The sequence below is a fragment of the Gossypium hirsutum genome, chromosome D01 (assembly GCF_007990345.1).
Source record: "Gossypium hirsutum isolate 1008001.06 chromosome D01, Gossypium_hirsutum_v2.1, whole genome shotgun sequence".
In the NCBI taxonomy this organism is placed as follows: Eukaryota; Viridiplantae; Streptophyta; class Magnoliopsida; order Malvales; family Malvaceae; genus Gossypium; species Gossypium hirsutum.
The window spans coordinates 64,487,882-64,500,220 of NC_053437.1; the positions used below are offsets into that span (position 1 = coordinate 64,487,882).

Consider the following 12,339-nt stretch of genomic DNA (forward strand, 5'->3'; position numbering starts at 1 on the left):
CCTAAATTCCAGTACTTATTATTTCTCCGGATTAAGAGTATGATTTTGTCAACTCACAAAGTCAGATCAGCACTAAGTCAAAAAAGACGTCGTTTGAGTTAGTGTGGTTAGACGTACAGTTGGAATTCCAAAAGGATCGATTATCTGATTGGTTTTTCGTGAACACATTGGCGTGCCAAGTAGGGATTGCTATTTGGTTCGGTCAAGGGAAGTAGTAACTGGATTTAAATGTCCCACGCGGTTGAGGGCGTTGGTTCGAGCTAGGCTCTTCTAGAACGCAAAGCTGCCGGAGTTCTAAATCACGAACGTCTCGTTGGTTGTTCGATCGGTAAGGGTTAGTTATTGGACATTCCATAACTAATTTACACAAGGAAGAGTTGGTGTCCGAGGCGTCCTTGGTAGTTATAATTAGCTTATTGGAAAAGAGGGGTTCATCTAATTTCGAGGATCGGTTCAAAGACGAGGAAAAACCCGTGCCTAAAATTGAGCTTAGTTTAATTAAATTTTCTCCAGATTTATTTAACTGTTTTTATTATTTTATTTCCAGCTTTTACTTCACGCATTTTTTCCCTGTTTATTTCAGATTTTAGGTTTTCAATTTTATCCTCCCCAAACTTCTTGGGCACAACAACTGCCCCGACATAAACCTGGTCAAGAGAGCAACAATTTGCAGTAAACCCAGTCTCTGAGGGATTGACCCTACTCCCTATACTACTTAAATTGCAAATTAGGTGTAGGTTTATAGTGGTGGATTCGACATCCATCACATAGCCCCTACTTTTTGTTGTGGTTGGCTCTGCCGATTTGGGTAGCCCCTACTTTTTGTTGTGGTTGGCTCTGCCGATTTGGGGTCCAATAGTTTTAAGGGCATGTTATAAGAGACATCAACACTTTCAGGAGTTAGATCATTTTTATTACCTTCTTTTTAGCAATATTTTGTTATTATGTTACATATTTATTGTTCCTAGTTTGCTGCCTTATTTTGAATTAGTAGGAATTTCCTGTGTTGCTTATTATTTTATTATGGTTCTTATGGATTAGTTTTTATATGCTCACTGACTGTTGATATTGAATAAAGGGTGGCTTATATTATTTTATCACCATCTCTTTACAGACAACCATTGGATAGTTTCCAAACTTTTCCAATTAAGAGATTGAGAGATGCCAAACTATGGCTCCAGTGAGCACTGCAGATTAAAATAAAACATTGTGGATATGGTTTCATTCTTAAATAATATGTTTCCGAGCACAGAAAAGAATGGTATATTGCTGGTGCTTATAATATTCAAAGTGAAACCATTGTCTCCAACTTAAGCCATTTCATTCATAATCTTTGGTACTAAGACAATAAACCAAAAACCAAGATTGAAAAACAAGGTGTTGCAATATACTGTAGGTTAAAATGAAACATTCCTAAAAGTTATATCTAGTCTTGATACTGCAACAAAAATATAATATAGCTTTTTCTATAATGGCTTTTGCTTTGGTTGCTAGACATAACTACCCTGTTTCTTTCCTGGTCTATCAAAAGTTAAGCTAGAGCCTGTCAAAAAATTCTTAACACATTCCATCCAGGTGTTTATAACCAGAAAGGCAATTAGGATGAATTAAGCTAGAGCCTGTAAATAAACTCTCAACACATAGCACATAATACTCTGTCAATAAATATATGTTTACAAGTTTATGGAGTTATAAAACATACACTATAATAAAGTTCACATTCAACAGGCATAAGTTGAAACTAGCATGAATAAAAGAGAATAGCCACGCTTTGCCTGATTTAAGCCCTTCAAGTTCATTGATACAGTGGCGCCTTAGGTACCTGCAACATATGGAAACAAGGAAACCTCTAAACCATCGAAGTTACTTCCATTGAGTGTAACCAAAATACATGTTACTTGTTCAAATTATTTGAATAAAGCATTTATATGAAAAGTAGTGGAATTTAATTTGCTTCTAAGTCAAGCAATGATTTGATTAGTTTGTTAACATATTATTGTATACCTGTTGATTGAGCAATATATAAAGCTTGGCGCTCACGATGTACGCGAGTTGGATGAAGAAGTTTGACTCTAATAGAACAAAGCTTGGAAACAACGTCACTCATGTCCATCCTCTCGGTAGGTGATTCAGCAGAACAAGTGAGTCCAATTTCAAATATTGAATTCAAGTGTTGAAGATGCTTGTCATTGAGAGTGAATTCTTTAAGTGTGCCTTGTCTAGCTCTCTCTTGAAGAAGAATGGGATCTGTAATCTCAATTACTTGTTCTGGCAAAGCTGCCTCAACAAAGTTGTGAATGCTAAGACCTTCTTTGAACATATCATCAGTCGGCCTTTTCCCGGTGAAAATCTTTAGCAAGAGAATGCCATAGCTGTACACATCACCTTTTGTTGATAACTCACTTCCCATGCCATATTCTACAATTAACTTATCACAAATTACATATAGAAATAATTGCAAAAGAAAATCCTTGGAAAACATAAAGATAGCCTGTTACATTCAAGCTCTAGATATATGAAAAACTACTTCTAGATTGTGTGTTTTGCTTTTATATTATAGAAGAAAGGGGAAAAAAAAACTTAATTTACCCGGTGGCGCATAACCAATAGTCCCTCTTAATCCAATGGAGCTTGACTGATTAGTAGAATAGTTAAGCCTATCTGCAGAAAGGATTTTTGCTAAGCCGAAGTCACTAATATGGCCAACCATTTCTTGATCAAGCAGTATATTGTTTGGTTTAAGGTCACAATGAATGATTGTCGTCTCACACTGATGGTGTAGATACTCGAGTGCATAAGCAACGTCTATGGCCACATTAACTCTTTGAAAAAAGCTCAGGTTTCTCACAATGTCCGACTCATTCCTGTTGATAGATTGATGTAGCCACTCCTCCAAGCTTCCATTTTCCATGAACTCGTAAACCAATGCTTTAAAATCATTGCCTCGATAATCAACACCTGAAATGGCTGTTAATACCTTGACAAGATTTCGATGTCGAATGTTCCTCAAGGCCTCGCATTCAGCTAGAAGCTCCACGATTTAGAAGATTAAGCACCTTTACTGCAATAACTGCTCCACTCTCTTCGAGAATTCCTTTGTATACAGAACCGAAGCTTCCTGAACCAAGCAAATTTTGTACGGAGAATCCATCTGTAGCCCTTAGGATGCTTTGGTATGACAACTGTAAAATGGAATTTTCTGCACAAGTTGTTGTTGGCAGCTCTTTCTTCTTTCTAAACCACAGGATGAGGAGACATGAGAAGACCAAAGCCACACCTAAAATCACGACGATAATTGCAACTTTTAGTTTAAGGGAAGTGTCTGATGATGTTTTTGAGTTACATCTTGACAAGTGTAACTCAGGAATGCCTCCACAAAGCTTATTGTTTCCCTCAACGAATGTTGCACTTTTATTCTTAAAGACTCCTTCACTTGGTATAAGTCCCTCAAAATCATTGAAAGAGAGATTTAAGTACTTTAATGCCCCAAAGCTCACAAGGAATTCTGGAACATCACCAGAAAGATTATTGTCAGAAACATCCAATAGCACAAGACCTCTCAATGAACTCAAAGATGAAGGAATGGGCCCTTCAAACAAATTGCCACCTAAAATCAGTGCTTCTAGATGTACACAGCTACCAAGGTTGTTTGGAAGCAAACCGGATAACCTATTTCGAGAAACACGAAATGCAGCTAGATTTTTCAGTTTTCCTACTGTAAGAGGAAGGCCACCATGTTGAAAGCTGGACTGCAATGCAACATGGAACCAAAAGCTTGCTACTGTCGAGACCAGCAGCTATCGAGCTCAGCTCGTTTTGCTTGGTGCGCAAGAATGGTTTTTGAACTGAATGAAGCAACCAACTTTGCTGTTTTGTTTTGATGTAATTTGATTCAGTTCAACTTTAGTTTGTTTGTAATGCTAGTTAAACTTAAGTTAGTGACAAGATCTTTTGATGTAATGGCTAATTGGTCAGCTATGTTTGATTATTTTTTGGCTAGTGATTAGGTTTGTATTAGTTGGGGCAGTTAAATACATTAGGTAACTGTCAATGTACAATTGTAACTCTTTTATATATTTCAAGTTGAATGAAAAATGATGTATGTTCAGTCACAAACATTGCTGAGTATTTTGATTTTTGATGCTTTGCTTGCCTTGATTCTTCTTGCTTCAGTCTTGCAAACACTGAGTTGCAAATTTGCTTTAATGTTTGCTGCTGTCATTGTTCCAACAAATGGTATCATGAGCCCGAGTCTTTGAGGGGCCTTTGTATGCAATCTGTTGTGTTCGAAACAAAACCAACAGCAAGTTCAAAATTTGGTAAGATTGAAGCATTTAAAATCAGTTTAGCAGAATGAGTTTCACTCCACCACCTCCACCAGTGTTCACTGGAGAAAACTATCACATTTGGATAGTTAAAATGAAGACTTATCTCCAGGCACATGATCTTTGGAGTGTGATCGAGAATGATGCTGAACCACCTCCATTGAGAGCCAATCCCACCATTGCACAGATGAGGCAACATACTGAGGAGCGAGCCAAGAAGCATAAGGCTATGGCCTGCTTGCAAAATAGAGTCTCTGATGTGATATTTACTCGCATCATGGCCTGTGACTCACCTAAGCAGGCTTGGGAGAAGCTGAAGGAGGAGTTCATGGGGACTGATAAGACAAGGCAACAGCAAGTAATCAACCTCAGGAGAGACTTTGAAAACTTGAGGATGAAGGAGTCTGAGACCATCAAGCAGTACTCAGACAGGATAATGGCCATTGTCAACAGCATTAGGCTCCTGGGAGTGGACTTCACAGAGAGCAGAGTTGTTGAAAAGGTTATTACAACTCTTCCTGAGAAATTTGAGTCTAAAATCTCTTCACTTGAGGACTCGAGGGACTTATCAGCCATTTCATTGTCTGAGCTGATAAATTCCCTATATGCACTTGAGCAAAGGAGGGCAAATAGGCAGGAGGAGAATCCTGAAGCTGCTTTCTAGGCTAAAGCCAGTGAAGGCTCGAGTGTGAGTGCAAAAGGCAAGAAGCCTTGGCACAATAGAAGGGTCAAGTCAGGAAGAGATGAAGCAAAAAGGGTGTTCCCACCATGTGTTCATTGCAAGAAGACAACACATTCAGAAAAGTATTGCTGGTTTAGGCCAGATATTCAGTGTAGAAAATGCAAACAGTTTGGCCATGTGGAGAAGGTGTGCAAGGGCAAACCAAGGGAGGCTACTTTGCAACAAGCTAGACCTGCTGAGGACATTCAAGCTCAGGAGGAGCAAGTGTTCACAGCAACTTATTTTGCTGGCACAACCAAGGCCAGCAATGATTGGCTACTAGACAGTGGCTGCTCACACCATATGGCAGCAGATGAGAAGCTGTTCAAAAGCCTAGACAGAAGCTTCCACTCGAGGATTAGAATTGGAGATGGTAGGCTGATTGAGGCTAAAGGCAAGGGCAGTGTGTTGATTAGCACTGGTTCAGGTAACAAGCTGATCTCAGATGTGTTTTTTGTACCTGACTTAGACCAGAATTTGCTTAGTGTGGGCCAATTAGTTGAAAAGGGCTATACATTGGTTTTTAAGGATGGTTGCTGTATTGTTCAAGACATGAATGGTCTGGAGTTAGTCACAGTCTCTATGACTGATAGGTGCTTCATGCTGGATGTTAGCCAAATAGAAAGAAAGGCATACACCAGCCTTGTTGAAAGCACTGACTTGTGGCATAGAAGACTAGGCCATGCAAATTTTAGATCTATTGATCTATTACATAGGCTAAATCTGGTTGATGACATTTCAAAAATTGAAGCTAGTGGGAATGTTTGTGAGGTTTGTCAGCTTGGTAAGCAGGCTAGACTGCCTTTTCCTGCTGACAGTGCTTGGAGAGCTCAAGACAAGCTCGAATTGGTGCACTCTGATGTTTGTGGCCCTATGAGATCACCTTCAATCAGTGAGAACAGGTACTTTGCCTTGTTTATAGATGATTTAACAAGGTTATGCTGGGTCTACTTCTTGAAGCAAAAGTCAGAAGTGTTTGAAGTCTTCTGTAAATTCAAGGCTTATGCTGAAAATCAGTCAGGCTGCAAAATTAGAGCCTTGAGGACTGATAATGGATCTGAATATATGTCTGAGAGATTTTAGAAGCTTTGTGACAGTGCTGGGATTCACCATCAGCTCACAACAGTCTATTCTCCTCAACAGAATGGAGTCTGTGAGAGAAAGAATAGGACTGTACTGAACATGGCCAGGTGCCTCTTGTTTCAAGGCAAGCTTCCAAGTCAGTTTTGGGCTGAGGCAGTCAACACCTCAGTGTATCTGCTCAACAGACTGCCAACTAGAGCAGTCAAGGATAAGACTCCTTTTGAGGCTTGGCACGGAGTCAAACCTGTGGTAACACACTTAAAAGTGTTTGGCTGTGTATGTTATGCACTTATTCCAGTGGAGAAAAGGACCAAGCTTGAGAGCAGAGCAACTCCAGGAATCTTTGTTGGCTACAGCAGCAACAAGAAGGGCTATAGAGTGTATGATCCTACAGCAAAGAAGGTTTTAGTCAGCAGGGATGTTAAGTTTGATGAGGAAAAGGTGTGGAATTGGAATGGTGTTGTGGCTAACTTGTCTGAATTGGACCAGTTAGACTTGGTTGCTGAACCTGCAGAAGAAGGACCAAGTAATGATGCTGTCGATGATATACCAGTGAGGGGCACCAGAACTTTGGTTGATGTTTATCAGAGGTGCAATGTTGCTGTGATTGAGCCCTCAGACTTTGAAGAAGCTGCTAAAAACAGAAGCTGGATGAAAGCTATGGAAGCTGAGTTGGAAATGATCAACAAAAATCAGACTTGGGAGTTGGTGAGCAGACCAGAACACAAGAGGGTCATAGGAGTTAAATGGGTGTATCGGGCCAAGTACAATGCTGATGGCTCACTGAACAAGCACAAGGCCAGGCTTGTGGTGAAGGGCTACAGTCAGCAGTATGGTGTTGACTACCTAGAAACTTTTGCTCCAGTGGCAAGACTGGATACAATTAAGCTGCTGTTTGCTTTAGCAGCTCAGAAGCAGTGGAGAGTTCACCAATTGGATGTCAAATCAGCATTCCTGAATGGTTTTCTCAAGGAGGAGATCTTCATCGAGCAACCTGAAGGTTTTGAAGTTGTTGGACATGAAGACAAAGTGTATAAGTTGATAAAGGCCCTCTATGGCCTGAAACAGGCACCAAGGGCCTGGTATGACAGAGTTGATGCCTACCTGACCAAACTTGGATTTGTAAAGAGCCTTAGTGAGCCTACTTTATATGTTAAAAAGTCAGAACATGAAACCTTGCTGATAGTCTCCTTGTATGTGGATGATTTGCTTGTGACAGGGAGCAAAATCGAGCTCATTGATCAGTTCAAGGTCCAAATGCAGCAAGTGTTTGAGATGACAGATTTGGGGATCATGACTTACTTCCTTGGCATGGAAGTGCACCAATCTGATCGAGGTATCTTCATCAGCCAACACTCATTTGCTTTGAAGATTCTAGACAAATTTTGCATGCATAACTGTAAAGCAGTCAGCACACCTGTGGCTCAAGGAGAAAAGCTGACTAGCAGTGGTGATCAGCAGAGGGTTGATGAGAGGCACTATCGAAGCCTGGTTGGTTGTCTGTTGTATCTAACAGCAACCAGGCCAGATATCATGTTTGGTGTCAGCCTGTTATCAAGATTTATGCATTGTTGCAATGAGGCACATTTGAAGGCAGCAAAGAGGATCCTTAGATACATCAAGGGCACTGCTAGTTTTGGTGTAATGTTTGAAAGTCAGAACCAACTGAAATTAGAAGGCTACTCTGACAGCGACTGGGCAGGATCTCTCGATGACATGAAGAGTACCTCTGGATACTTCTTCACACTTGGATCGGGCATGTTTTGCTGGAGTTCTAAGAAGCAACAAACTGTTGCTCAGTCCACAGCTGAAGCAGAATACATTGCTGCAGCAGGAGCAGTTAATCAGGCCATTTGGCTAAGAAAGCTGCTTTATGACCTTAATGAAACTCAAGATGAAGCAACTGAAATCTGGGTGGACAATCAGTCTGCAGTTGCAATAGCCAAGAACCCTGTGTTCCATGGCAAGACTAAGCATTTTAAGATCAAATTGCATTTTGTTAGAGAGGCTGAACAAGCAAAGGAAGTCAGCCTTGTGCATTGCAGCTCAGGAGCACAATTGGCTGACATAATGACCAAGCCCTTAGGGGCTGTTCGATTTGAATCTTTGAGAAGTGCAATTGGAATGTGTTGCATACAGTCCAAGGAGGAGTGTTGAAAGCTGGACTGCAATGCAACATGGAACCAAAAGCTTGCTACTGTCGAGACCAGCAGCTATCGAGCTCAGCTCGTTTTGCTTGGTGCGCAAGAATGGTTTTTGAACTGAATGAAGCAACCAACTTTGCTGTTTTGTTTTGATGTAATTTGATTCAGTTCAACTTTAGTTTGTTTGTAATGCTAGTTAAACTTAAGTTAGTGACAAGATATTTTGATGTAATGGCTGATTGGTCAGCTATGTTTGATTATTTTTTTGGCTAGTGATTAGGTTTGTATTAGTTGGGGCAGTTAAATACATTAGGTAACTGTCAATGTACAATTGTAACTCTTTTATATATTTCAAGTTGAATGAAAAATGATGTATGTTCAGTCACAAACATTGCTGAGTATTTTGATTTTTGATGCTTTGCTTGCCTTGATTCTTCTTGCTTCAGTCTTGCAAACACTGAGTTGCAAATTTGCTTTGATGTTTGCTGCTGTCATTGTTCCAACACACCAGTCAAATAGTTTGATTTTAAGTCTAGAAAAATGGACAAGAATGGGAGTTCAAATGCTTGAGGTGGTATTGGTCCACTAAGATTGTTATGAGAAAGACTCATTGCAAGCAAATTTTGGCAGTGACCAAGACTTGAAGGAATGCTGCCCTGAAGATTGTTAAAAGCTAAATTAACTGCGGTTAACATGGTTAAATTTCCAATAGAATCGGGAATAGTCCCAGAGAGAAAATTTCTATCAATGTAAAATCTTTGTAGCTTCTGATGCCTCCCAATATCGAAGGGAATGGGACCTGATAGTTGATTTTCTGATGCATCTAGCAATTCCAAATTGATGAGGTTTCCAATCCTATCCAGGATTCTTCCCGATATTTTGTTCTTATATATTGATAAATGTAAGAGGGTGCTAGAAAAATTGCTAATGCATTTGGGTAATGCCCCTCCAAAATTATTTACCCCTACAAATAGATCTAATAGTTTGGTATTATTGACTAAAGTGCAAAAAAACTTCAAGTCACCTTCTCTCCCACGTCCCAAAGCATTGGCGTGTAGTTCAAGCACGATTAGTTTATCCAACTTTTCCAATGAAGGCACATTTCCAGTGAGTCTGTTATTGTTAAGTTGAAGTGTATTCAGACTTGAGGCGTTCCATACTGCAATCGGGATTTGTCCAGAGATTTGGTTTCCCCAGATGGAAAAGAATTCAACATTTGGCATTGTGACCGCCAAGTCAAAATGAAGAGTACCTTGAATTTTGTTTGCACCAATATCAATGGCTATAATATTGGAGAGATTGAACATTGCCATAGGAAAAATACCTGATATTGCATTCTCTACTACCATAAAATATGAAAGATTTGTCAATCGTCCAAGAGCTTCGGGTATAATCCCGGTTAATCCATTAAATTCCAAACGAAGCTCCTCCAGGGATGACAAGTTCCCAAAGGAAGGTGGGATACTCCCTCTCAAATCGTTGTTCCTAAAACTCAGGAATTTCACTTGTGACAAATGACCAAGCAAAGCAGGTATTTCTCCTGCTAGTTGGTTGCCTCCCATATAAACTACTATAAGCTTAGAACAAGCTGATAAATTGGAAGGAATTTCACCACTGATGGAGTTATTGGTCAGGTCTAATATTTGCGGTCTTCTTAAACGACCAATTTCTTGAGGAATCTTGCTGTAGAAGCGGTTGCCCTGAAGCTTCAACTCCCTGAGGAAGCTCATATTTCCAACATATGGTGATAAAGATCCTGAGAGTTTCAAGTGTTTCAGTTCCAACTTGGTGACTCTCCGATGCTTACGACCGCAGGTAACACCACGCCACTGGCAGAAGTGAATAGAACTATTCCAAGATTCCATAACCTCAAGCTGATAACCGGTTATCTTCGCTTTGAACTGGAGTAAAGCTTGGTGATCAGTGTCGTTTCCTCCAACTACAGGGCTGCCTGTTGCTAAACCAAGCAAGTTGAAGCATGACAGAAAAATTATAACTTCAATGTAAACAAGAAAAAAAGAGTTGAACACTTCCATATGCTTTGTTGATAGCTCCATCAACCTGAATCAATTTCTTTAGGGATGAGAATGATTTGTAGTTGAGAGTGCTTTGTTCATCAGTGCAAAATAAGTAATTTTTGAACTCTGATACTTTCTTATTCCATATCCCCTAAATTGGTTCAATTTACCATTTTTCAAGGTTATGCGGCCACAATTATGGAGACCCCTATTTCTTCATGGAAAAAAAATTAGAAAATGTAAGTATTGAATTTCCAAAGTCATCTGATAGATAAGTTAATGGTAAACCAGATTTCCAAAGTCATCTGATAGATAAGTTAATGGTAAACCAGATTTGCTGCTTTTGATTGGTTCTTGGGTCAATATCCTTGAATGAATGCCGTTTACGATACTTAGGGTGGGTTTGGATGGGCGATTGGGTGCGGTGCAGTGGGTTTAGCTTACTTTTTGTCTCTTGCTACAGTGTTGCTATAGTATCTAATCTCACCGCCACCGCTATTTTTACACTAACCACAGATAAACGCACCGCCCATCCAAACTCACCCTTACTATATATGGCTACTATTATGGCATATAACCATATATTATGATTAGTTTTTATATACTCTCTGACTGTTGATATTGAATAAATAAATCACCATATATTTACAGACTACCATTAGATAGTTTCCAAACAACTTTTCCAATTAAGAGATTGGGAGATGCCAAACTGAATCCTTGTATGCAGGCCTGGCTTTGGGATCATTTGAGAGTGCAACTGCCCGGAGTCCAAAGCTAAAAGGGACTCTAAAAAATATATTTTCAATTTTTAATATGGAAAAAAAATTTAAACCAAAATAAATTAATTAAGTATTAGGGTTTTTAATTTTCCACCATTAATGTTTTATCTTTTAGTGTCCAAAAATTGACTTTTATTATAGGGTAAACTACACCCATGATCACTTTTGTTTACCTTAGGTTACATTTCAGTCACTTATGTTTGAAATGTTACGTTTTAGTCACTTATGTTATCGTGTTGTAACATTTTAGTCACTGAGCCGTTAATTGTCGTGAATGGTGTAATGGTAAGCTGGCGTGGCACATTAAATCATCATTTCAAACAAAAATTTTAGGTTAAATTATACAATTGGTCCCCATAATTTTTCGTTTTGAGCAAATTAATTCTTTTATGTTCTTTTAACTTTCTTTCTTTTTTTTTTCTTTTTTCTTTTTCCATTCTCTTCTACTTCTCCCTCTGTTTTTCTACCTTCCTTATTTCTTTTAACATACCAGGAAGTCGAATTGGTAGTGAAGAAAGAAGCATGGTATGGGTTTATGGGTTTTGGTTATAGGCAAATGATGACAGTCGACTTCCTACTTCTTTTTTCATTGCCAATTCGACTTCCTAGTATGTTAAAAGAAATGGGAAAGGTATGAAATCAAAGGGAGAAACAAAAAAGAACGGAAAAAAAGAGGAAAGTTTAAAGAACATAAAAGAAAAAAATTAAATTACTTAAAACGAAAAAAATATGGGGATCAATTGTATAATTTAACCTAAAATTTTGTTTGAAATGATGATTTAACGTGCCACGTCAGCTTACCGTTACACCATTAACGACAATTAATGGCTCAGTGACTAAAATGTTACAACATGATAACGTAAATGACTAAAACGTAACATTTCAAACATAAGTGACTAAAACGTAACCTAAGGTAAACAAAAGTGACCATGGGTGTAGTTTACTCTTTATTATATTACATTTTATAATTTTTTAAAAAAGAGTCTAATTTATTAATTTGCTTAGGACCTAAACATATTAAATATCAAGAACAAGTGAACATTGCATATTGATATAACTGAGAAATGAGAGAGCTTATTGTCATGGTCCTTTTTTTTTTTTTAACCATATTTAAAAAATTGGATATATGAGCATATTAGATTTATGATCTTAAAAAAAAAGATAATTTAGTAAAATTAAATATATTTATATCGGTTGGATACTGATATTCAACACGAGTAATATTAGCTTATTTTTCTTTTCATGTTTTTCACTTAAAATTATGCATGG

At 38.5% G+C, this 12,339-nt stretch overlaps 4 protein-coding genes across 4 annotated transcripts in view; 1 reads left to right on the forward strand and 3 right to left on the reverse strand.

Annotated features, from left to right (window-relative positions):
- The window catches only part of LOC107939907 (60S ribosomal protein L35a-3), a 29,307-nt gene that overhangs the window by 12,010 nt on the left and 4,958 nt on the right, over positions 1 to 12,339 (forward strand). The window lies entirely within an intron of this gene.
- On the reverse strand, positions 1,626 to 3,036 carry LOC121203249 (putative receptor-like protein kinase At3g47110). The gene is made up of 3 exons (XM_041087747.1): positions 2,590 to 3,036; positions 2,005 to 2,418; positions 1,626 to 1,822 (listed from the first exon to the last, which is right to left on the reverse strand). The coding sequence occupies exons 1-3, from the start codon at positions 2,909 to 2,911 to the stop codon at positions 1,815 to 1,817; spliced, it is 744 nt and encodes a 247-aa protein (XP_040943681.1). The 5' UTR covers positions 2,912 to 3,036; the 3' UTR covers positions 1,626 to 1,814.
- LOC107939916 (probable LRR receptor-like serine/threonine-protein kinase At3g47570) lies at positions 3,021 to 4,222 on the reverse strand. The gene is made up of 2 exons (XM_041086421.1): positions 4,154 to 4,222; positions 3,021 to 3,749 (listed from the first exon to the last, which is right to left on the reverse strand). Exons 1-2 carry the CDS (start codon positions 4,220 to 4,222, stop codon positions 3,021 to 3,023), a joined length of 798 nt encoding a protein of 265 aa, XP_040942355.1.
- On the reverse strand, positions 8,765 to 10,330 carry LOC107939917 (probable LRR receptor-like serine/threonine-protein kinase At3g47570). Its single transcript, XM_016873304.2, has one exon. The coding sequence runs from the start codon at positions 10,328 to 10,330 to the stop codon at positions 8,765 to 8,767; it is 1,566 nt and encodes a 521-aa protein (XP_016728793.2).